The 26,207-nt window shown below is 35.1% G+C and overlaps 4 protein-coding genes across 4 annotated transcripts; 3 read left to right on the top strand and 1 right to left on the bottom strand.

The window, feature by feature from the left end:
- Positions 1-5,187: 5,187 nt before the first annotated feature.
- On the top strand, positions 5,188-7,075 carry LOC110878696 (pentatricopeptide repeat-containing protein At2g28050). Its single transcript, XM_022127050.2, has one exon. It carries the CDS (start codon positions 5,195-5,197, stop codon positions 6,599-6,601), a length of 1,407 nt encoding a protein of 468 aa, XP_021982742.2. The 5' UTR covers positions 5,188-5,194; the 3' UTR covers positions 6,602-7,075.
- LOC110878695 (P-loop NTPase domain-containing protein LPA1 homolog 2) lies at positions 6,585-10,970 on the bottom strand. Its single transcript, XM_022127048.2, has 7 exons — positions 10,133-10,970; positions 9,777-10,030; positions 9,033-9,114; positions 8,581-8,964; positions 7,778-8,497; positions 7,577-7,687; positions 6,585-7,067 (listed from the first exon to the last, which is right to left on the bottom strand). Exons 1-7 carry the CDS (start codon positions 10,256-10,258, stop codon positions 6,690-6,692), a joined length of 2,055 nt encoding a protein of 684 aa, XP_021982740.1. The 5' UTR covers positions 10,259-10,970; the 3' UTR covers positions 6,585-6,689.
- A 1,812-nt stretch (positions 10,971-12,782) lies between these two features.
- On the top strand, positions 12,783-14,873 carry LOC110876362 (zinc finger MYM-type protein 1-like). Its single transcript, XM_022124534.1, has 2 exons — positions 12,783-13,964; positions 14,046-14,873. The coding sequence occupies exons 1-2, from the start codon at positions 12,783-12,785 to the stop codon at positions 14,871-14,873; spliced, it is 2,010 nt and encodes a 669-aa protein (XP_021980226.1).
- Positions 14,874-24,746: 9,873 nt separating this feature from the next.
- On the top strand, positions 24,747-25,532 carry LOC110876361. The gene has a single exon (XM_022124533.1). The coding sequence runs from the start codon at positions 24,747-24,749 to the stop codon at positions 25,530-25,532; it is 786 nt and encodes a 261-aa protein (XP_021980225.1).
- Positions 25,533-26,207: the final 675 nt, after the last annotated feature.

Raw genomic sequence — 26,207 nt, 5'->3', positions numbered from 1 at the left:
GGAACCATCTTTTTATCCTTCACAAACTGTTTCATCTCTTTTATGTAAAACCGACCATCAAGAGACTCGATACCAACTCGAACATCCCAAACATTTCCAGCAGCATCTACAATCTTTAAACTCCTCTTCCTATCCAAGCCAAGTTTAGCGAGAGCTTTTTTAATGCGCTGTAACAAACAACAAATAATGTTAAGAAAGATAGTATTATAATATGGTTAATACAACCTAAGGTCCTATTAGTACTTTTTGGTTACAGAAACTTACAAAATGATTGTCCATACGGAAAACTACTAAAATAGTTTCGTCGTTCGTGGTTACAGGGAGCATATCAACTTCATTGCCCTTGGTTACGTCATCCACATCTTCACCATCAGAAATACTGATAATCTCTTCTACAACTTCTTCCTTAATAGCAGCATATAATTCCGGTGGCAACACTAAATCAGCATCCTTGGAACAATTGAAAACTGACATATCAAAAGTGTGAAGATCAATCATTTCAAACACAAGCAGATGCTCATCACTTAGTGACAATTTCTTCTTAATCAGGTCCCATCCAGTTGTTATGTAAAGCTGATTGTCAATAACATCCATTCGAACAAACAATTTATGCTTCCCAGGACCTCTAATAACAACCGTATAGTTTGGAATGGTATTGTCCATCTTGTGATGTACAAATAAACGATTGATATGCTACAACGATAAAAAAATAAATATTAGTAATTTCATATACTAACAACCAATAAATAACAAACCATAACAAATATATTGAACTCAGATTATGAACTACATACCATAGCATCAGGTTTATCAAAAGCGCCATTGGGTCTGTAGTAAAAATAATCAGATGGAGCAAATGCAATATTGTCATAGAAATAAAATATCCGGAAACTTTCTAATGCTTCTTCATACTGAAATACGAGCCACGATCCAGATTGTAGTTTCAAAGTTTCAACTACGGAATACCACCCATTGTAGAAATAACAGAAGTTTCCTAAATCATATACCTTGACTTCAAACACTTGGCCATTAGTTGTCCGCACTTTGACAAAGCAAACTGGATAGTTAGACTTTTTAATCCATTGTTTATATTTTTTTTGGCAGAAACTATGTATAAACAAATTAAAATCAGAAACTGTCTAACATGATATTGTAAAGAAAACTAAAATCGCCATAACCGAGATTAAAATACTAACCAAACATTTCCTTCTGTTGTCGTCCATGTAAAAAGCAAACCCATACATCCTTCTAACTTTGAACTATCAGAGAAAATACTATGAATATCATTAATAAATAACAGAGTAAAACGTTAAAAGGTTATTCTAAGTATTGCAATTAAAAAGAGTATAACTAATAGACTAAAACATTAGATAACGTTAAAAGGTTATTTTATATATTCAATGTCAAGAATGTGAAAGACCAAATGTTGTTTTTGATGCCGAGAGTTTCTAAGGCTTCGACTTACTGCTATTTTCGACAGTGTGATACAAAACCCCAAACCGGTCTGTTACTATTTGCTTCAATTTTCGTTGTTGTGGTTTCTGATATGAAATCCTAAGTCCTTGGTTTGTTGACGACTTCTGATGATGAAATCATCTACGTTTGAGGCTATGATGAATGTGTAAGTGTGATATTCAGATTCTATGATGCATTATAAGTCATTGCAAACTATTACAACACATTTTAACCTAAAGAGAAAAAGAAAGACATTTGATTTCGACCATCATTATTACTTCTCATTAAGGATCAGGGGAGCTTGACGTGTCATAAACAAAGACTTGAAAACACAAATGTATCATCTAAACTACCATAGTGCAAACCACAACGAATAATTTCACACCAGAATTTATAATAATTCGTTAAGACAATTGGAGTAACATTTAATATGATCAACAAGAACACCAACTGAAACTATACTAAACATGTGAAACATCCAAAATATTATATCTCAATCTATGAAAGACTAAAATTATATAACTAATCTTTTTCAATGTCAAGAACACCAACTGAAACTATACTAAACATCATAATCTTATAAAATCTTTATACAAAAACTGATAAACAGTCATTTTTAAGATAGCCCTAAATGTATAAACCTCAATCGAACATCAACACAAAAGTATAGACCTCAATCGAACACCAATACAAACATTCATATGAAAAGCAGAAGTATAACACATCAAAATACACAAATATGATCACAAATTACAGTTCATATAGAACTACAAACCTTTGATCAAAAATCAAACATACAAGCGTGGTATAAAAAATTATATGAAGAAAAGATTTCAGAAGAAGAAACTCGAATCAATACTTTTTAGATTACCTTTTGATGATAAGCGAAAATCTTGAAGACTCCCTGTCGTTTCGTTGTCGCACTTTGAAGAACGGAGATGGAGATGTAGATGAGATATTAGAATTTGGGGCTATCTTCCGTATTTGGTATAAGGGTTCTAATGGGCCTTCAAAGTCTAAGGGGCTGTTTGGTAGCCTCTGAATGGTCATTAAGAGGCTACCTTTTAATGGAACCATTAAGAATTTTACCAATGAGAAGGTAGAAGAATCTGACATGTGATGATTTACCATTCAGAGGTTACCTCTTATTCATTCAGAGGTTTTAAACCATTAAGAGGTAGCATCTGAATGGTCATTAAGAGGCTACCAAACAGCCCCTAACCCATTATTAAAGTTAATTGGATCAAATATATGGGCTTTATTGAATTGTTCAATAACATTTGGTTATTTAAATTAGGTCATGTTTTAATTATTAGACAACATAAAATTAGGTTATGCTTTCATTTTAAACAATATATTATCAATTACTTAGCTTATTTCTATATCAAACCTGAACTAATAATTTTTTCGTAACACAGTAATAAAATTTTTATGTCCTAACACATATTGTCTTTAACATTGTTTTATAAAGATATGTAACTAAACACAAACAATTTAAATGATGTATTATAAGCTATTTTTTAGTATTTGATTTCGATGGTTATTAAACCTACCCGTATGTTCACACGGGTCCTACAACGAGTTCTTGATTTGTAGAAGAGATGGTGAGAGAACCTCCAAATCATATCCCAATCCCAGTAAATAAGAAATGTAGTTACCAAAAAACCCTTTTATGCTGTATTTTGATATTGAAAGTTTTATTGTTTTTATCTAAATGTCATTAGGGTTAAGTTATTTTACAAAGACTCCTAATTGTAAGAAGGCTTTATAGAGTGACAAGTGTTCAAGAACTTAAAACCTAAACCCACCATACCACCACCCAAAACCTAAACACCCACCCCCACCCCACCACCACCCAAAAACCTAACCCCCCCCCCCCCCCCCCGCGCAAAAAAAAAAAAAAAAAAAAAAAAAAAAAAACTATACCTCACCAAAAAACCTAACCCCCCACCCCCACCACCACTCTCAGCAAAAAACTTAAACCCCCACACCCCTCCCCCACTCTCCGCAAAAAAAAAAAATAATAATAAAAATAAGTGGATGATTGAGGGGGTGTGGGTGGGGGGTTTAGTATTTTGGGTGGTGGTGGGTGTTTAGGGTTTTTTTATTTTTGTAGTGGGTTTATTTTTAGAAGTCTTTGTCTACTTCTTATTTTTAGGAGTCTTTGTATTTGATCCTAATCCCACTAAGACCATAGGTAATGGTTAATGCCCACTAAGGGGCATTTTTCACCACATCATCATCATAATGCCCTTTTAAAAAAGGTGTAATGGTTAATGCCCATTTCATTTATTACTTTCCATTATTTTTCTTCTCTTTGGGCATTATTATAGAAATGCCCCTCACTCTTCATGCCCCTATAATGCCCATGAGTAATGGTGTAAGGGCATTATCAAAATCTTTCATGCCCTTATAAAGCCCCATTACATATGGTCTAATAATTTAATTGAATTATATTTTTGATCCAAATATATCTCCATGATTCTGATGGACTATTCAAGTTCTTTTAATACATGTGATTTTCGAATTGATATATCCCCTCTGTATATCATATTTTTTAAATGTTAGTTGTTATTCTTACTCTACTTCACACTGAAAACATCAAATTACTCACTTATCTAAGTTTGAACACAATATCTCCTTTCCAAATTTTAATAAGCATATACCTCTATAATTTATATAAACTCTATATATGTATAGCACATATATAAGAAAATTAGATGGTGAGTTGGTGACAAAAAAAAAAAAAAAAAAAAAAAAAAAAAAAAAAAAAAACCAATGAATCGGATGTGGTGGGAAGAAAGGTTTGAAAACGACAACAATCAACTAGGGGTCTTAATATAATCTCACTGAACCATCACACACCATATTTTATATAACGATAAACTTTGTTTATTTGCATGTATATTTTTTAGAAGTTTCAATGCAACTAATTAGATGAGAAATTTCTAGAGAAAAAGATACTTTAAATAATCTACACGCAATAATGATTATATTAATTGGATTCCGGATAGTGAGAAGACAACTGTTCGCGGATACTAACATTGATATATTTAAAAGTGTAAATATACTATAGAAAATAATTTTGTATTTCATAGTATATAAAAATGAATAATGTCATCAAAATATATATTTCAAATGAAAATTTTATTTTCAAATAATAAAGTTATAAGAATGAAATAATACTAAACAATAGGAAAATGAATATAAAACTTAAAGGTTTTTCGGATATATATTTCGGATAAACAGGTATACAGTTTCGGGTAATCGGGTCGGGTATTATCTAATCTCATACCCACGAAATATTTTTTTCCATAGCCATACCCGGCCCAATACCCGTCAGGTATCAGGTATACCCGTACCAAATGCTTCGGGTTTCGGGTATACCCGTCAGGCTCGGGTTTTTGTCATCCCTATCTGAAGTGGTACAATATTTGTTTTTATGGTTTTCAACTGATATAAAACACATGTTGATATTCTTTTAGACACATCATGACTTTATTTTTCTGAATTTTATTTTTTATTACTATAACAAGTACCAATACTGTAACCAGCAGAAATGATACCAAACTTTTCCTTGCCATAAATTAAGTTATATTTTAGCTAAACTTTTCTTATATGTATACGAACTTCCAATGCTCCATGATCACTAGATCAACCCCAGCCCATAAACACAGTTGGCCCAACACTAATATAACTCAAATAAAAAATGAAAAATCTTCCGATCTCATCAAACAAGATGTCAATCCAAACAATTCTCCAAGACCTCAAAACACTAAAAAAAATCACCACCCAACCCCACCGTATCCTCGCCGAAACCATCATCTCCGCCACCACAACCACCACCACCACCACCCTCCCCACCGTCCTCTCCACTCTCACTCCCCACACAGTCAAACTTATCCTCACAGACCCACATATAAAAACCCCCAAATGCTTATCATTATTCACCATCATCACCCAAAACCCATCACTAATCCCCTTCAACATCCACATTGAACACTACGCAACACTTATTTGCAGGTTAATCCAGTCAAAAAGATTCCAAGAAGCCAAGAATCTTGTAAATTCATTAGCAAATGACCAAAACCTCAGGTACTATGTTCCTGTTCCTGTAGATGTTCCTGTTGATGTTCCTGTGGATCAATGTTTCAATTCAAGAATTGTTTCAAAGTTGTTTAATTTAATGTTTAAAGTTTACTCGGATGTTCAAAAATTCGATGCGGGTTTAGAGACTTTAGAATACATGAGAAATAATGGGATTGTGATTAGTGAAAGTATGTGTTTAGTTTACTTAATTGGGCTTATGAGAAGCGGGCGATTCGGGTTGTGTTTAGCGGTTTTGGATCGAATGATGGATTCGGGTGTGAATGTTTCGGTTTATACTTTGACTGTTGTGGTGGATGGGTTGTGTAAGAATGGGGAGATTAGAAGCGCTAGAGAATTGGTCGAACGGGGTATGCGTAAGGGTGTTGGACCGAATGTGGTTACGTTTAATACGTTGGTTGACGCGTGTTGTAAACGATGGGAGTTTGAAGAGTTGGAGGTGGTGTTGGAGTTGATGGCGAAAGGAGGGGTGGAGCGTAATTCGGATACGTATAAGTTTTTGATCGACGGGTTTTTGAACGGTGGGAAGGTTGCGGACGCGGAGAGGGTGATCGCGGAGATGTGCGATAAGGGTTTGAATGCGGAAATTCATTTGTGGAACGCGGTTGTTGTTAAGTATTGTAAGTTGGGGAAGATGGAGTGTGCGTTTAAAGTTTTCGATAACATGGTTGCGAGAAGCGTTGTACCGAATGCGGAAACGTATCGTGTTTTGGTTAGTGGGATTTGCGGGATTGGGGAGATGGGGGCCGCGAAGGAGTTGGCGGAGAAGTTGCAACGGAAAGGTATTGATTTGGGTTGTGACGTTTTCGATGATTTGGTTAACGGGTGTTGTAAAAAGGGCGAGTTTGACGATGCGGTTGGATTGCTTAAAGCAATGGAGAAGAAAGGATTGTTTGGTGATGTGCGTTTGTATAACATGGTTATCGCGGGTTTATGTGAATCGAATCGCACGGAAGAAGCGATTAGACTTTTAAGCTTTGTGGTTAAATGCGGCGCTAACCCTGAATTTTTCGCTAATCTAGTAAACGATCTAAACTAAACAACTTGCTAGACGAATCACGAAACATCACACACAAAGTCACTTAACGTCTCGAGTTAACAAACGTGACAACCGATAAAACCAAAGCTTAAGGATGATCGATCGATAATGTAGTAGCGACCCTCAAAAGGGTCGGGCTCAGTGGCCCGCCTTTGCCGAAACATGAAATGCTATGAGACCGTCTTTTGACTTTAAGGTTTCCAGATGTCACGAGTCGCTTCTCTTTGATGACACTCGGGTTGTCGTGCACCAGGTCTGGGTTTGGCTCGCGTTTAGCTCTTAAGAAACGGTCTAGATTTCGACTGTACGTGTCGCCATGGTGGTTAGTATTCTTCGGGGAAGCAAGATTACGCTTTTCGTCGAATTCGTCATCGGTGAAGTAACCCTTTTCTTGAATATCCTGCATTGCAAGATCATCGTATTCCTCATCGGATTTTGTCGACTCATCATCCACCGAACCTTCCATCTGCATTTAAAAAAGGGTTAGAACGTTTAGCGAACAGTTCATGAATCCTTCGGCGGGAAGTTCGTTTGTGTTCGTTCGTTTAATAAATGAATGAACACAAACAAGAAAATTTTGTTCGTTTGGTTATATGAACGAACATTAACAGAGGCCACGTTCACTCATTTATATACATGAACGTGTTCGTTTGTGTTTGAGAGTTCATTAGTGTTTTCAGTTTTTATATTTTATTTAAATGATTCAATATTTCGACAAATAAAATATTTAAAGTATAAGTGTATTATATATTCTGTCCATGAGCGTTTATTTGTGTTCATTGTTTTCATTTATGTTCATGAACATTTGTTTGTGTTTATTTGTGTTCGTTTGCGTTCATTGCCTAAAATTAACAAACGAACACAAACATAAAATCTCGTTCTGTAAGTGTTCATGAACACATAACAAACAAACACAAACAATGTCTTGTTCATGTTCGTTTGGTTCGTTTGCAGCCCCATAAGGTACAGCGGTACCTCTTCATGCATATGCTCTTTGGCGTTATCACTAAGATCCTCATCGCTATCCACCTCAAGATTATCATCTCCCTCTTCATCGCTTTCGTACACCGATTGCTCCTCCTTCAACTGAAACTCATACGACAAGCAAGAACGCGATCGATAAAGATTGCACATTTTGGTTTACTTTTGATAGTTTTAAACAAAAATGAAATTTACCTCTTTAGAAGGTCCATCAGAAGCCTTAGGTGAACTACAACACGACGAATGATACCGACTACCATTATCAGTAAGCTCGCCTCGTGGCTCATCGACAACGCTACTAGCCTGGCTAGTGCACCCGAGGTCAGTCGGCCAAGCACTAATTCCAAAGTTACCAAATTGGAGGTTAACCGGTTCGGCTTTTCCAATCTGCAACGGTCCATAATCCGGATTCCCAACAATCGGTTTCCCATCAGCGTCTACAGAATGCACCGGCCACGCTTTTGCAACCGACCCATCATCATTCAAAAGCGCCATTAAATTCCTCGAAGAACCTTGTCGTTGAATCAGTTGAAACATTCCCTTGGAGCTTAACGAATCCGCCACACATTGATTTCTAAACTCTTCATCGACTAGACAAACCGTGTTAGTTGCGGGATCGTAAAGTTGCTCGCCAGTCTCGCGTCTTCTTAAACAGCTGAAAACCGTGGCGTGTATTGCAGCAACACTCCTATCGACGTTTGTGTTATTTACTTTTGGGACTAGATGTTTGTCTGCTCGGTTGCAAAGGTACTCTTGGATTGTTCGGATGTTTTTTATGTACTTTACGTATTTGTTTTTAGCGGGATCTAACGTCATGTACTTTGCACGAACCGCAAATCTTTCCATGTGTTTGTCCTCGTTCGCGATGTATATCATGAATGGTATGATTGATGGATGTTTCTTCATTAATCCCATCTGCATATTCAAACAAAAGTAACAATGACCCAAAATAAAAATAAAAATAAAAATGTTGAGATATGTTGTTATTGTTATTATACCACAAAATTTAGGCTCAAGTGAACACCCTCCACGACGACTGATTCTTTTCGTTCTTCCCATGCGGTTATGAGACGATCAAGACTATCGATGACCATTTCGCTTTGTGCCTTGAAGCCCTCGACCGCCATTTGCTTAGGGCTAATCAGGTCAACGGTGGTCAAGCCCTCGTGGGGTAGTGACGTTGAAGCATCAAACGAACCATTCTTGAATTTCTTTGCTTTTCGTTTGGCTTTGGCTTCGGAAACGGCTACTAGATCTAGATGCTCGCCTGCGTGGTAAGTGGAAGACCAGAGTAGGGGATTTTGTTTCTCGTCGACGAAACTACGCATCATGTGTCTAATGGAGTCTGTGGATACAACTGTTGTGATCCCTAATCTGCTAGCCTGCATATTTAAGTTGAAGGATTAAATTCCATCTATGAAGCGGATCGAGATTGGCTCGTGGATTTTACCAGCAAAGCGGATAATGTTGATTTACCGCATCCACTGGTACCGCAAAGCAGCACTGTCACGGATCCCTTCCGTTCTCTAATTCTGAAGAACACAAACAAGGCAAAGAATATCAACTCACCTATAACAATAACAGTCATGCCCAGTAAAATCTCACCCGTAGCAAAGCTGCTACCCGTGAGGCACCGGCTACAAAATAGTAGAAACAAAAGGTACTAAAAATATAGTATTAATAAGCTACCGATAAGGGGAAAGGGGTGCTCAGACCCCCTACCCTTAACTCCTATCAATCTTCTTGCGCCACGTCACTCGGTAACTACCTGATTTAGTGGCACCACTACCCTAAAACATGGACCCCACCATTTTACCCCACTCTCTCTCTCCATACACTCAAATTTAGACCATTGGCAAATGCATAACCCACCCCTACCCTCCGGGCCTTACCTGCAGGACCGCCGACGGTGTTTCATGTTTGGCCTGGGGGTAAGGGGTACTCGAGGGCAAGGGTTTGAGCACCGCGCCCCCCTAACTGAAAATGGTGAAAATGTATAACAGTAACAAATAAAGCACCATAGAGACACGAAGACACGATTAAGGTAACATGCAAGGGCAGCGCTAACGCAAATACATATATGTACCGTCCCCTGAAAGTCCTTAACTTTAATTCTAAATCTCCAAGAATATCAACTCACCTAGACGCGCCCATAAACCGGAAAAAAAAATTAAGTTATCATATGATAAGGTACCTGCAGGCTAAAACCAAATCATCCCTCTGCTTAGGACCAACATACTTGTATTCAGCCAGAGCATCACAAACAACATCTATGAATCTTCTCCGTTTAACGACAACCGTGGTTCGTCTTTTGTATGATTCAAAAGGTATGCTTCCTCCTTCCTCATCTAACTGATTATTCTCTTTTCCAGCTTTGATTACACCCATTGCAGCTAAAGTTTCCCCTAAGCATTCTGCTCTCATGATCTCAAAAACCCTTTGACTAATCTATCAAAACAAACCAATTCATTCATTGCATGAAAACACAAGTATCATTCTACTACAATAAATTTAACAAAACAAAAGATTTGTTAACATTGAGTGAATTACCTTGAAGGCGTGACGAGGTTTGCAACCCATCAACTGCAAAGTGTTGTGAAGAACATGCCGCGTGTACCTAAACGCGACATGTTGATCGTCCTCAACGACTATGTACAACAATTTCACCACCTCCATCTTCGATTTCTTCGAACCCGAAAAATGTTATATAATAATAATATATCCAAATATGACAATGCAGATTGTAAAAGATGAAGTGGGATCAAAATATGGATATGAATGAGATGAAAATTAATGGGTATTTGAATTGAAAAACATTGTTGTTATTATTATTATTATGAGGAGTTGAAGAAACCTGATTACACGCATCAGGTTCTTTAACACGTACTCTCTCTCTCTCTCTCTAGATTTTGTTTGAAAATATTTGTCGGAAAGTTATATGATGAATTTGGGGTGAAATGTTCAAACAGAAAGGAGAAACCCTATGAATGATTATGACTTTTGTAATTTGTTAAAACTTATTTGATTGGTTTTCTTTTATTATTTATAGTCTTTTATTTTGTTAGTGTAAATCAAATTAATTAAGAAAGGGATGGAAAGGAAAAGAGGAGACCAAAAAAAAGTCAAATAAAAAAAATTAGAACGGCAAGATTTAATTAAATAAAAGAGACGTTGACTAAACATTAATAAAATTGTGTGTTAGGTTAGTTACTTAGGGTGAAGGGGGTGCTCACCTAATAGGTGAGTCCCCTCTCTTACGTCAAACCAATCCCCGTGTGCCATGTCAAGTCCCCTCTTAAACTCCCCTAACACCCCAATTTGATGGCGCCACTCCCCTCTTAGGTGAATTGGTTTTTTTTTAAAAAAAAAAAAAAAAAAAAAAAGAAAGAAAATACCTGATTGGTCACTCCCTCTCTCTCTCCTCCCTCTCTCTTCGGTGAGCCGCTACCGCCCTCTTACCCTCTCTCTAACTCACCGACAGGTCGGCGGCACCCCCCAATTCGGCGAAACCCCTCCCCGCTTGCCCTCCCCGAAGACGCCCCTCTCACCCTTAAGCACTTAATTTTATTTTTTTTAACGAAAAACCAACATGCTCTAAAATCTTTATTTTACTGGATTTGAACTCTTCGTCTTTAGGATAAAGTGAAGACAACTTACCACCACACAATATCTTTTTGGAACAATTAATCTGAATGAGAGCACTCATAAATTGTGTTCTGTTTAAAGACCACACACTAACCCAGATTATTATCAATTTAATATGTTTATTCCTATAAGTTGGTTTAATGTTTGTTTATTTTTGTTTAACTTAACCCTAGTTTTTGAGTTATACTAATTGAAAACTGCAAATTTGGGCTAGCCCACTTGATAGAGGCACATAGAGGTCTCATATTTCAACATGAACAAGGGAGAATTGGTTAGAATTATGGGTGTGAAAGAGTAACATTAGCCGTTAAAAAAAAAAAACTAATTGAAAACATATTTAGCTTATTATTAGTTGAACTTGTAAATTTCCTAAGGTCAACTGATGTTTGAATTTAATTAGCCTCAAGATTAGTCCCGTTATTTGAATGTTTAACTCTTGAATACCTTATACATAATCAAATGGCCCACAATAAATATTAGAAGGTACAAGTCGAATTGAAGGTATTTATGATACTTTAAAGCTATGAAGCATACAAACTCATAAAAGTTTTAAAGGTGCACAGAAAAAACCAGGACATAAAAATATTACTTTTGATTTCTGTATGTTGAAATGATGGTTGGTGGAGGGTTTTTTTTTTTTTTTTTGAAAAGAAATAGACAAAAGTTTATAGTTTCTACGGATTCTTGTTAATATGTAAAAGAAAAAAATTTGAAAAGAAATAGACAAAAGTTTTTTTAACAACTAATTAAATCATCGGATAAGCATTCTGGGACAGGGGCGGACCTGAAGGGTTAAGGGGCGGAGCTCGGGCTACGGCTCAACTTTTTACTAGAAGTGTAAATTTTTTTTTTTTCTGATTTTTATATATAGGACACCCCTGAACAAAAACGAGGACACCCCTCAAAAAATTTAACAACCCAAAAATTTAACAACCCAATTGCCCAAATAACAGCAACCGAATGACTGAATGAGCCCAATTATGAATAATAGCAACCTAAATACCTAATGACTAATGAGCCCAATAAAGTATTAAAAGCCCAACTGCAATTCTCATCAGATCAAGAACGTCGACTCCAATTCCTTAATGATTTTGGGCGGCATATCAAACGTCGACTACATTCTCATCATACGAACGACTGAACGAACATAGAGCCATAGAGGCAAGATTGAAGGAAAAAATCGAACATAACTGGAACTTCGGGCAGGCCGGGCGATCATTGAACGAAGACGAAGTGACGATTGACGAACACGGAAGTACGGGCGATAACTGGAACTTCGGACCTGTTCAGCAGGTTTGTTTTGATTTCAATTTTTCCAACATATTGTTTGATAATTGTTACTTGTTATTTGATTGTTTGATAATTTTTCCAACATATTGTTTGACAATTTTTCCAACATATTGTTTTGATAATTGTTACTTGTTATTTGATGATTGATATTTGATAATGTTTCAATTTTTCCAACATATTGTTTGATAATTGTTACTTGAACTTTGATTGTTATTTGAACTTTTATTGTTATTTGAACTTTTATTGTTATTTGAACTTTGAAGCGATGACGAAAACAAAATCCAAAAAACAAGCTTTAATTGGGAATTTTTTCAAAAGAAAATACGAAGAAATTAACGATAATGACTCAAGTCCGAATGTTGGTAATGATATCCAAGCAAATGATGACGTTGATGCAAGTCCGAATGTTGATAATGAGAATATCCAAGCAAATGACGACGTTGATGCAAGTCCGAATGTTGATAATGATAATCCTACAACTTCAATTCCAACAACACGAGGTATTATTGATTTGAATGATCTTCCTTCGGATCCACATGATAGGCCACCTATTACTAGTTATCACCCAAATCAAATAGATGACATAAGAAGGTCATATCTTGTTAAAGGGGCTTTTCAACCTCGTAGTCATAAGTTTCCCGTTAAAGACTGTTATGGAAAAAAAAGACGTTTTGTTGTTAGTTGGTTTAATGATTGTAGTTGGTTAGAGTATAGTATCAAAGCAGACAAAGTATATTGTTTATATTGTTACTTGTTTAAAGAAGATGTTGGTAATCAAGGCGGAAGAGATACATGGTCTTCTAGTTCTAAAGGCTTTTGTGATTGGAGTAAAAAGGGGTCATTAAAGGAACATGTCGGGAATGTTGATAGTCATCATTTAAAGGCGGCACAAAAATGTCATAATCTCATGAATCAAAAGAAACATATGGATGAGAATATAAAGAAGTTGACTAAAGAAGAAATGATTGCAAACTATTATCGATTACTTGGTTCCGTTATGAGTGCTAGATTTTGTTTAGAAAACTCTTTACCCTTTCGTGGCCATGATGAGTCGGAAGAATCTAATTCTCAAGGTATGTTTCTTTCGGTGTTAAACTTGATTAGTACTAACCACCCGGAAATTGGAAAGTACACATTAGGGAACGCAAAAAAGAACAATAAACTGACATCGCCAAAGATTCAAAAGGAGATTATTGAATGCTTTTCAAAGGAAGTAACAAAAAGCATTTGTTCAGAAATTAAAGATGATGTGTTTGGGTTGTTGGTAGATGAATCTAGTGATGTTTCTTTAAAGGAGCAAATGGCTGTAGTTGTTAGATTTGTTGATAAACTTGGGGCTGTTAGAGAGAGTTTAATCGGAATTGTTCATGTGAAAGACACGACTTCTATAACTCTTAAAGAAGCCATTGATGATTTATTAGCAAGCAACCAGTTAAGCGTAAAGCAAGTAAGTAATAAAATTCATAGATTCTTTACATTATTTATTGTAATAATCATTTTTTTATGTTATAATTCTTTTTTGTTTTAGGTGAGAGGGCAAGGTTATGATGGTGCAAGCAACATGCGGGGAGAATTTAATGGATTAAAAGCGTTGATTTTGAAAGATAACCCGTCAGCACATTACATCCACTGTTTTGCTCATCAACTTCAGTTGGTTATTGTGGCTGTTGCAAAAAAACATAGCGGTGTCAAAACTTTCTATGAGTTCCTTTCCATGGTTGTCACTACGGTTTCAGCTTCTTGCAAACGAAAAGATATGTTAAGGGAGGAAAAAAAGGCTAGAGTGGAAAAAGAATTACTTGAAGGTGAAATTAAAACGGGTAAAGGATTAAACCAAGAGGTTTCCCTAGCACGACCCGGTGATACGCGATGGGGTTCACATCATAGAACCATCATCAGTTTGCTTAGATTGTTTCCGGAAGTTGTGACCGTACTCCAATATGTTAAAGAAGATGGAGATTGCAGTCAACAACGAACAAATGCAAAAGGTATTCTATCGTATTTTAAAAAACTCGAGTTTGTTTTTTATATGCATTTGATGGGAGATATATTAAGTTACACAAATGCTCTTTCAAAACACCTTCAACAAAAAGGTAAAGATTTATTAGAAGCGGCCAACTTGATAAATGGTACAAAACGAGCATTAAATGCTTTAAGACAAAATAGGTTTGAGCCGATGTTGGAAAAAGTGACTTCCTTTTGTAAAAAATATAACATTACAATGTTGGACATGTCGGAAAGTTATGGTAACCCAAGAAACCGAAAGAATGTCATTACAAATCGACATCATTTTGAGGTTGACATTTTTAATGAGGTTTTAGACATGCAAATTCAAGAATTTTTAATGAGGTTTTAGACATGCAAATTCAAGAATTAGGAAGTCGATTTAGTGAGGTAACAACTACTTTGATAAAAGATATGTCGGGTTTAAATCCTTCTAACGGTTTTTCTAAGTTTGATCCATCGAAGACATTGGCGTTTGCTAAGATGTACCCGGATGATTTTACTACACAAGAAATAGGGACTCTTTTGGGTGATATTGAGTCATTTCGTCACACAATAAGCGATGATGATAACTTTGACAACTTGAATGGAATAAGTGATCTTGCGCGTCTTATGGTTGAAACGGGAACGCATATTTCTTGTCCTATAGTTTATCGGGTAGTTAAGTTAGCTTTGCTTGTACCGGTTGCAACCGCAACCGTTGAAAGATGTTTTTCGAAATTGAAGCTTGTCAAGACGGATTTACGCAATCGAATGGGCCAAGAATATTTGAACAATGCTATGGTTTGTGCGGTCGAAAAGGATTTTCTTCGTGAAGTAAAAGACGAAGATGTGATGGAACGATTTCAAGCTATGAAAAAAAGAAGAGGACAAATCTATTAGGTAATTCTTTTACTTTATTTATTTATTGTCGTTTTTTTTTAATATTGTATGATTGCACGGTAAAAAAAAAAAATTTTGGGATACCCCTGAGTTAATGTTCTAGTTCCGCCACTGTTCTGGGATACCCTCAATCGAGCAAATATTTTCCCTCCTTCATAACAGTCAAAGTTAGATGAATACCCGAGCCACCCATTCCTTCCGAAAAGAAATCAAATTACTAACCAATAGTGATGACACAAATAGACAAAAATAACCGAACGTAACTCGCATGCAAGGGGGGCCAGGGACGTGTGTTGTCAGCTTGTAATTTTGTCGCAAGAAGTGGCGCAAATGTTGTTGGCGCCAATTTCAAGAAGAAAAAAAAACATTTAATGAAAAGGGCTGGCCCGTAGTTTACCTAAACAGTGGGGCCTTCATGCAAGTTTTGACTTTGAGCATATTAAATAAATTAATATTATTATTTTTTTTCAAAGTATAAATAACTTGGACATAAAATAAAATCGAACTAGAATTACGACCCGCCGCAATGCGGCGGGGATTCTTTAATTATAACTAAGTCGATTTAGGACGCACACGTTATGTTGAACCTGTCAAACGGGAAAAAATAGACGATGTAAAAACGTTCACCCACACACGCACGTTGCGTCGTGTTAACTCGCAAAGTTTAGAACGAAACGTGAAAAATGCTAAACCATAGACGCACGTTGCGATGTTTTAAGTCACAAAATTCAGAACGAATCATAAAGCGAAAAATTTGCGGAAAATGAAAACTATAAAGGACCAAAATTGAAAGTAAAAAAATTGTGAGGATAGATTGCAAAAGATAAAAAGTTTTGTGTTAAAAGTAAAAAAAACAAATAGTTTTGGGTTAAAAGTAATTTATGAAATACTTTTGGGTGAAAAATAAAAAAATCAAAATTTTTTTTTAAAAAACCCCAAAGCCAAGGTTACAACAACCATATGTATAATCATTTTTTCTTTGAAAAACCCCCCAAAGCCAAAATTACAACACATAAGTAAAAAAAATCAAAGTGGTTAAATCGCAAAAGATGGAAACGTTTGAATTAGAAGTAAAAAATCAAATTAATCAAAGGGGTTAAATTACCAAAGATTAAAACTTTAAACTTAAATTGTCAAAGATTAAAACTTTAGGTTAAAAAAGAAAGAAAGATTAAAAATTGTAAAGTTAAATTGTCAAAGATTAAAATTTTAGGGTAAATTATCAAAGATTAAAACTTTAGGGTTAAAAAGAAAAAGATTACAAGTTTAAACTTAAATTGTCAAATATAAAACTTTAGGGTTAAAAAGGAAAATTTCCATTTTTTTTTTGAAAAACTCCCAAAGCCCAACTTACAACTCACATATGCACTAAGAGGTTGCTTCTATGTATAGGTTTTAATACGTGTTTCGGTTAAAATTCTGAAATTAATTAATTAACTCTGTAACATTTAGCAAAACGGATGAACAGTGCAATAATATTATTTTTTTCTTACTTTTTGTCTTTTTTTTCTTTTTGAGCTAAACCAATTTACAATTTTTTTCCAAGTACGATTTTGCTATCAGTTTAAAATACGCTTTTACTACCAGTTCAAAATAAAAGTATGCTTTTGCCCCTGATGAAAAATTACAATTTTACCCTCGGTTCAAAACTATGAATTTACCCGTTTAAATTTACAGTTTCGCCAATAGTTTTGTTTTCTTCCTCTCAAGGTAAATTACGATTTTAGCCTTAACTTAAATTTACATTTTTTTCATCGTTTTTGTTTGCTTACCCATACAAATTACGCTTTTGCCCCCAGCGTATAACTACAGACAGCAGATGGAGGAGTAGTGCCAGGCAGCTGCCTGGACTCCACCATTGGCCCAACCATTTTACGATTTTATCACCGCTTTAAAATTACGATTTTGCTATCATTTCAAAATTACGTTTTTATCCCCAGTTCAAAATAAAATTATGCATTTGCCTCTAACTAAAAACTACAATTTTGCCCTCGGTTAAAATTACGATTTTGACCCGTTTAAATTTACAGTTTTGCCATTATTTTTATTTTTTTCCCTCCCAGCAAAATTACGATTTGGTCCTTAATTTAAATTTAAATTTTTCGCATCGTTTTTCTTTGCTTTCCCAGTCAAATTAAGATTTTGTCCCCAGTGTAAAATTACAGACATGCCATCGTTTTAGTTTTTTTTTTCTTTGAGAAAATTGTTGTGGTGCTTTATTTTAATTGTTTGACTCGGTGTAATTTTTATTCGTGTCAGGCGACTTCCGGGCACACGCTCATTTATCCTGAAAAATTACAATTTTGCCCTTAGTTTAAAGTTATAGTTTTTCTATCGTTTTTGTTTTTCTTAAGCAAAAGTATGATAGTGTTTTAATTTATTTGGTTGAGTCAGTGTAATTTTTTTGAGATCGTGTTATAATTAGTATGTACAGGTAGTCAAAACATGGACGTACATATTATGATAGAGAAATATTCGGCTTAGTGCCCCGCAACGCGGGCGGAGCATAACCCCTAGTTTCAAAGATTATTGAAAGCACGTAGCTTCACGTGGTTGGTACTAGAATTTTAGAGGTAGGAGTCATAGGACATGTCATGCCGCACATGCACAAAAGACTATTTATTTACCATATGAAATAAAAATATAACTAGTTAGTGCCCCGTCTGCATTATGGAGCGATAACCGAATAATAAATGAGTGTTAGTCAGCTCATTGACACGAAAAACAATTAAATCAAGTCAACCAATTAAAACAAAACATTTTTATAGTTTTGATAAAAAAACTAAAACAATGGCAATATTGTAATTTTTAACTGAGGGAAAGTTGTAATTTTTGACTGGGGTAAAATCGTAATTTGACAAAAGCTAAAGTAATGGCAGTACTGTAAATTTAAACCTGGGGAAAAATTGTAAATTTTCACAGAGGCAAATTCGTAACTTTTAACTTGGGGTAACAACGTAATATAAATTTGAACTAAGGGCACAATCATAATTTTAAGCTTGAGGCAAAAGCACAATTTTATTTTGACCGAGGGAAAATCGTAATTTTGAGCTGGGGACAAAAACATAATTTTATTTTGAACTGGGGAAAAAACGTAATTTTGAATTGAGAGCGAAATCACAATTTTTAAACGGGGAAAAATCACACTTTTGAACAGAGGACAAAATCGTAATTTTTAAGTGGAGGCAAAAACAAAATTTTATTTTGAACTGGGGGCGAAAAGGTAATTCTGAGCTGAGGGCAAAACCACAATTTTATTTTGAATAGAGGGAAAAATCATAATTTTGAGCTGGGGACAAAAACGTAATTTTATTTTGAACTGGGAGCAAAACCGTAATTTTAGAGAGGGACAAAAACGTGATTTTAGAATGGATATAAAATAATAAACTGGTTGTCCAATGGGAGAGTGCCAGGCAAAGTCGTAATTTTGAATTGAGGACAAGATCGTAATTTTGAGATGGGGACAAGAAGCGTAATTTTATTTTGAGCTGGGGCAAAAACGTAATTTTATTTTGAACTGGGGGCAAAAATGTAATTTTAAAATGGATATAAAACAATAAACGTGTTGGTCCAATGGGGGAGTGTCAGGCAACTGCCTAACACTATTCCCCCATTTGGTTTTTATATATGTAGGGTAATGTCTCTTTAGTTTATTAGGAGAATAATAATATAGGAAAATTAAATGTCTCTTTAGTTTTCAAGTTTATTAGGAGAATGATAGAGTTAAATGACATTTTAGTTCCTTTGGTTTGGGTCATCTTGTCAGTTTAGTCCAAAGGTTTTATTTTTAACCTGTGGGTCCAAAAGGGTTTCACAGTTACCATTTTAGTCCACTGGGTTAACTTCATCCATTTTTTCTGTTAACGAGAAGGCCAATTCGGTCATTTTATATGGCTGAATTGTCATTTTAGTTAACAGAATTACATACAAAATGACTAAATTGGCCTTCTCGTTAATAGAAAAAATGGATGAAGTTAACCAAGTGGACTAAAATGGCAACTGTGAAACTTTTTTGGACCCACATATTAAAAATGAAACCTTTGGATTAAACTGTTAAAATGATCCAAATCACAGAGACTAAAATGGCATTTAACTCGAGAATAATAATATAGGAAAAATATGATGCATCATTGCATTGCACAATATAGAAAAGTTGGCGTTGATGTGTTCGAGGATATAGGTAAATTTGGATTCACCAAAAGGTTGGTGGAGTTTTTTTCCAAAAAAGTGTTGGTGGGAAAAATATTTAATAAAATGGGTGATTTGAAAAATAATTATCAAAATAGATGGTTTGTAATGATTTTTTTTTTCTAAATTGAAGAGGGTGGAAAAAATATTTACCAAAATGGGTGATTTTTAAAAAAAATTATTAAAATGAGTGTTATTTCTTATTTCTTTATTATTAACTAATCTATAATATTTTTTCTTTTTTTAATTAACCTAATATGTTTTTAATTTATTTTCTCCAAACAGTTACTCTTTATATTGTATTTACTTTTTAACCAACCGAAATATAATTCTTTTTTCTTAACGCCTTTTCTTTTATTTCCTTTCACAGTTATGTAAGCTAAATCATTCTAATTTTAGAGATGTAAACGATCACTAAAGTAGCACGTTCATGTTCATTTATTTAACTTTAATTGAACAAACAATCAAACACAAACATGGTTTTCTTTTTTGTAAACGAGACATGTGTTCATGTTTACATTAACTGAATGAAATAAATGTTGTTCGTGACTATTAAAAATAAGTTGATAATAAAAAATAATAATAAGTATCGAGTTGGCCAATAAAATTATGAACCAATCAATCTACGTAAATATTTTGCCCACTGGTTGTTAATAAAATTTATGTAACTTTAGGAAACACTATATTATGGGTTTTCATTTGAATTGGTAATCAACTACACGGACAATAGTAAATGAAAAATTACTCTAAAAATAAATTAAAACAGTAGATGAGAGGTAGGGTATTAGCATTTAAAAATAAAATGAATTCAATGATCTTAGTTTGTTTTAACATGGTTTTCATTATAAAAAAAGAAAAAATATATAATAATTAATAAGTTAGTTAAAAAAATCTATATAATGAGTTAGATGGAAGAAAAGAATACAAATGTGATAGGTTTATTAAATAAAAATAGAAGAATTATAACATATTAGTTAAAAATAAAGAAATGTAGAAAAACACCGAATTTTAGTAATTATTTTTCAAATCACCCATTTTGGTAAATAACTTTTCCACCAACACCCTTTTGGAAAAAAAAAAAAAAAACTATGGGGTGGTAGCCCATTGATAAAGGTAAAGCCTTTAAACACCTTGAAAGAGGAAGGTCTTGGATTCAAGTCACACATACAACAGAGAATAAAAGAAACTTGTCTTTCAAAAAAAGGTAAATTTGGATTCCTATTGTCTAGTGACATTGACATTAAGATGATTACGTCTCATCAGGGGAGCAGCTTACTTGGGGCGGCCTTCCCCGAACTTTTCGATGCTTAGTGTTATGAACAGTAACTTCGTATAGAAATTTTTAGATATATACGTTTTCGCCCTCCCCCCCCCTCCCCTAGTTTCGGAAAAAAAAAACGGGGGATCAAGCTTCGCCAATGCTTCTCATATATATGGTGTAGGCTTAAATTCATGCAAGTATATATCGATTAAGTTGTATTTGATGGTAAAAAAATACTGAAAAAAAAAGGTAAATTTGGATATCAACGTTCATCTAAGGATCTAAACATGTTAGGAACTATGAAAGTCACTATAAGTGTATAACTAGTGAATTATTACTCGTGCGGTCATTAGTTAGTTTTTAATGATAGAAACCTAAAAATATGCAAGTTAATGTCACAATCCTCGACTACACTCTGGACGGGGGTCGTAAACAGTTAAATGGTACCGATGGTTATTTTTAAAATATCGCAGCGGAAATTTCATTAGGATCGTGAGTTAGGAAAAATATTAGAGTTTATAAAACATCGGAATTTTTATTTATAACAAATAGGAATAAAACTCATGTTTTACAAAGGTAGCTTTATTATGGGATAAACCCCAATACATAAAACAACATTTCTTAATTTAATTGATAAAATAATTCACTCCTTTAAGCCTTTCGGTGTCGTATCACAACTCTTATTTAGATTGTTAATCACCTGAAACATGTTTAAAAACATTTTATCAGCAAGAAATATATAACACCCCGAAAATATAAAACTTTATATTAAAATTATAAAGTGAAAAATAAACAAGAATAAACTAACTAGGATAAATAACCCAGCTAGTTTATTAGTCTTGTAGTAACACAAGAACGAATTAAAAAGTCTAATTATACTCTTATACAATTAGCAACTTGAGTTATGTCTTATTTGTTTAAAAGTCACACACCTTTTAGTTCATATTACTCACACCCTATCATATAATATCAAATAGCAATTGGGTTACGTTTATTTTGCTCAAAAGTGATGTCCCTTAGAAAGTCATTGGATGCAAAGCAATGTTAAACCAATGGCGACGGTTCATTTTTGGATATTAGGATAACTTGAAGTTGATTTGGTGCTTAAATCTATTTTATGAATCGACGCATCACTTCGGAGTACGGTAAAAGAATTACACCGTTTTCGAAACGGTGCCTACATCCCATTTGTTTTCCACATCTTGAACAAACAATCCACTCACGGTTTCATACAAACACAGAACTCAACCGCTGCATCAACTCCATCCGCCGACTCAACGTCGTATGCCACCCTTTAACGCCGTATAAAAACCCCACCACACTCATCTTTGGCCACTTATGTTTCGCTAATGACCCCAAAAATTCAACCCCTATTTTACTCACAACAATCCGATCAAGAAACCAAAGTCAAATTAGACCAGTCCAAGGATTGATAAACTTTCTAATTAATCTCGGGAATGTTTCGTGAATCATTCATAAACAGAAATTAAGAATCCTTCGAACATATACCGTATTGGATATCATATCAAAATCCTTTGGCGCCATCGTTGCAATGGTGATTTACGTTTTTCTTCTATTGTTTATTGAGATTTATGTTGTCTAATTTATGGTGTTCATGTTTATAGTGTTTTGTTTTAGTCTTTTAGAATTATAATAATAATTACGGTAATTGTTAATATGTATGCAAATGTTTTAGTAAATGATGTGTGATTTTAATCATGCATTCATGCATATTATAAACGCAATTATTTCGGATACAGGAAAGAGTTTCAGAGTATGGTTAGACCACACAGAAGGTTTTCCACGTTTTTAATATATTGGTTAATGCATGTTTGTCGTTGGACCACACTGAAGGTTTTCCATATTCTCACTGAATTTCAATTTTTTTTTGATAAAAAGATATAATGTTTACTAATTGTGATGTATTTCTATTGTCGTTAAATGTTTGTTTACCCCATGGGACACAACTGTTTGGATAAGGGTTGGTGACGACGGTTCAAAAGGATTCATGGTCCGACTGGCTAATGGAGCAGATAGTGATCCGCTTACGCTGGGGCGGATTCATAGCCATGCCATGGTTTGCACGAGCAACCCGTTACTTTAAGCCTATACTAGTAAATATTAAACCCAGTTTTTAAAGAGTAAGGTTAGGCCACTTTCCTATTCTCAGCATCCTTCCTCTTATGATTTTCTTGGTGTTTGTTGGTTTTTATTTAAAAAAATTGTGAAAGCGGCTTGATTGGTATGTTATTTTTTGTTTGGAAGGTATGGAACCTTGGAGAAGAAACATATAAAAGTGAATGAAAAATGGATGAAGGAGAAGTTGCGAAAAGGGAATTAGTAGTGGTTACCATAATGATATTACAAAAGAAATATTATCTTAATCGTTATGGTAGAACTACAAGTTAATCCTTAATCTTTGGTAGAATTACAAGTTAATCCATAATCTTATTTGAATTTTAAACAGTGTGGAAGTTAAATACTTTGTTATTGCATTATTCAATATTCAATTAGAAGTGGTTTTTTAAAGTAACTTTTTGTCATTTAAAAAAATATGTCAAGTATATAACTACGTATATGTATCAGTATATGTATCAGAATTGTTACGCCCAAGCATTTCTAATAAGGAGAATGTACTTAAAAAATTGATAAAAAAGGCTTTGATCAGAACTTTGTTTTTTAAAACACATCATTGTGATCAAAGACACATAAATTGTATCTACTAATTTTTCTTGGTGCAATTTTTTAACATTGCAATACACTCTAATGCATTGACGAGCCTGTTTACAGATTAATCCTTATGATGTTGACCTTTGATTGTGACAAATGTGGCAAATACCAACATGTTTTGGCGCAACTCAAAATGAAAAGATAAAGCTCTCTCTCTAGCTTGGCGATTTTTGATCCTCATGAATCCTCAGATTTCTTTCGTAATTCTCTGTACAAGAGTCTGTGATTAGGGATTAACCCACTAATCTCTATAACGAACTCGTTAGCAGGTTTGATCAAATTTCATCTAGGGTTTTCTTTTCGTTTCTGTTTCAATCGCCGCCTTACATCTGTGTCAGTCTAACGTGGTGTATAGTTCTCTTGGTTTATCGATCACTATAGGATCTTGAATAACCAGGTTTACTATATGTTTGCGAAAGGTTGCATGGAATAGGGTTTGCTAGAATTAGGGTTTCTCTGGTTTTCGGCTTTCTTCTTGTTGAGATTCTGGTGTTCGTATTTTTTTGGTGCATGGTTGTTGTTTTCGTTATTTAAGTGACAGAGGTGTTTATTTCACAATGGATAATCAGAACAAACCTGATGATTCTGCCCTTGGAGATCGAGGTAAGCCGCCTTTACAATATAAGGGTATAACTAGTCGTGTGATCAAAATAGATGGTAATCCGGTGTTACCTAGAAGGGGTTCTGTGCAATTGCCGCAGCATGATGCTAAGAAGATTAACGTGATTGATGAATTATCCAAGATAACTGTTCGGGTTCCTTTACCAGATTATGGGGGTGCGGGTACAAACTTGGCTGTTGGTGATGTGGGTATTAACATGCCTAATGCTGAGTCTCATGGAACTCAGCCGAGTACTGGTTCTTCATCAAGGTCTATGTCATATGCAGATACGGTGGCTGCTAATAATTCTAAGAAACTCAATTTCCAGTCACTTGCCAGCGCTGTAATACAAGAAGGTTGTGATGTAGTTCTGCCAAGGGAATCTGTCCGTACGGTGCAGGATAAGATGGCTAATACTCTTTATGGGTATTTTTTAGGGGATCGGGTAGCTTATCCAGTGGTTGATTACTTTGTTCGATCGAATTGGAAGAAATATGGCTTGCAAAAAAACTATGATGAACGCGAATGGTTATTTCTTTTTCAAATTTAATGATGAGCTTGGTATGTCGAATGTACTTAAGGATGGGCCTTGGATAATCAGATCCCAACCACTGTTTCTTGATAGATGGACTCCAACTACTAAGCTCGAAAAGAAAGAGGTAAAGAAGGTACAAATTTGGGTCAAAATTCATGAAGTTCCTCTAGCAGCTTATACGGAGGATGGTCTTAGCTTGATTGCAATAACCATTGGGGAACCAAAGATGCTGGATTCGTTTACTACGTCTATGTGCATGGACTCATGGGGTCGTACCAGTTATGCAAGAGCGTTGATTGAGATCTCGGCTGATAAAGAGCCACGAGAAGAAATCACAATGGCAATTCCCGAACCGGAAGGGGAGGGTTTCATCAAAGAGACTATGTATCTGGAGTATGAGTGGAACCCGTATAGATGTGCCACATGTTGTGTGTTTGGTCACTCTAATGAGATGTGTCCGAAGCAACCAATGAAACCAGCTAAAGCTAAACAAGAGGTTCACAAGCGCAATGCTCAACAAAATAAACCAATAAAGAAGATGCCTATCGTTGATCAGGAGGGATACACTGAAGTGTATGGGAAGAAAGCTGCTAGAAAGACTGGAATTCCTGTAAACAAACAAAAGTCTAAGTTCGAATATCGTCCTGTGGGGCCAAAACCTAAGGGTGGCAGCAACAATGCTTCAACGTCAAACACTTCCAAGTCGAATAATCCGTTTGATATTCTTAATGAAGTGGGAGAGGCTTCGGGTACAACTAAGAGAGATTCGGAGTCGGGTAAGAGGCACGTGGATTCAGATGAAGATGAGGTTTAGGAGGTTTACAATGAAATGGATGATTTTATGATGAATGGGACTTTAAAAATTCATAGTAAACAAGGGGCAAGCACTCCTTCTCCAGTCGTTACCGATGGTTAGTATCGCTGCGTGGAATATAAGGGGGTTGAACCACCCTCTAAAACGATCAGAGGTTCGTCAGGCGGTGAAGGATTATAATCTTAGTCTATGTGCTATTTTGGAATCTCATGTTGATATGGGTAAGCTGGATAAAGTTTGTAAATCTGTTTTTCGTTCTTGGGAGTGGACATCCAATGGAGCAAAGTGTGATAAAGGTACTAGAATTATTATTGGTTGGAATCCAGCTATATTTGACGTCATGGTTTTGGCTCAATCTGATCAGGTTATACACATCCAGCTTATTTTTAAGTTGGATAAAAGAATGGTCTTTGGTTCTCTTGTCTATGCTGCTAATTATTATGTTTCGCGTAGAGTGTTATGGCAAAGTCTTTCCATGCATAAAGTTCTGGTTGGCAATAACCCTTGGTTTATTATGGGTGACTTCAACTCTGCTTTGAATCTTGAAGACAAATCCATGGGGGTTTCATCTATTTCGAATGGCATGAAGGAATTTCAAGCGTGTGTGGACGTTATTGAGATGTTTGACATTAATCGGTCGGGTTTCCATTTTACGTGGAACCAAAAGCCAAAGAA

This window comes from Helianthus annuus, chromosome 7, assembly GCF_002127325.2.
Source record: "Helianthus annuus cultivar XRQ/B chromosome 7, HanXRQr2.0-SUNRISE, whole genome shotgun sequence".
Taxonomy (NCBI): Eukaryota; Viridiplantae; Streptophyta; class Magnoliopsida; order Asterales; family Asteraceae; genus Helianthus; species Helianthus annuus.
This window is presented reverse-complemented; position numbering and strand designations above follow the sequence as displayed.

Excerpts from the sequence above, each read along its gene's own strand:
- LOC110878696 (XM_022127050.2), top strand. The coding sequence starts at position 5,195 with ATGTCAATCCAAACAATTCTCCAAGACCTCAAAACACTAAAAAAAATC.
- LOC110878695 (XM_022127048.2), bottom strand. The coding sequence starts at position 10,258 with ATGGAGGTGGTGAAATTGTTGTACATAGTCGTTGAGGACGATCAACAT. Across the intron at positions 10,031-10,132 it reads AACCTCGTCACGCCTTCAAG|ATTAGTCAAAGGGTTTTTGA; the intron begins GTAATTCACTCA and ends TTGTTTTGATAG. Across the intron at positions 7,688-7,777 it reads CTGATGGACCTTCTAAAGAG|TTGAAGGAGGAGCAATCGGT; the intron begins GTAAATTTCATT and ends TATGAGTTTCAG.
- LOC110876362 (XM_022124534.1), top strand. The coding sequence starts at position 12,783 with ATGACGAAAACAAAATCCAAAAAACAAGCTTTAATTGGGAATTTTTTC. Across the intron at positions 13,965-14,045 it reads ACCAGTTAAGCGTAAAGCAA|GTGAGAGGGCAAGGTTATGA; the intron begins GTAAGTAATAAA and ends TTTTTGTTTTAG.
- LOC110876361 (XM_022124533.1), top strand. The coding sequence starts at position 24,747 with ATGTCGAATGTACTTAAGGATGGGCCTTGGATAATCAGATCCCAACCA.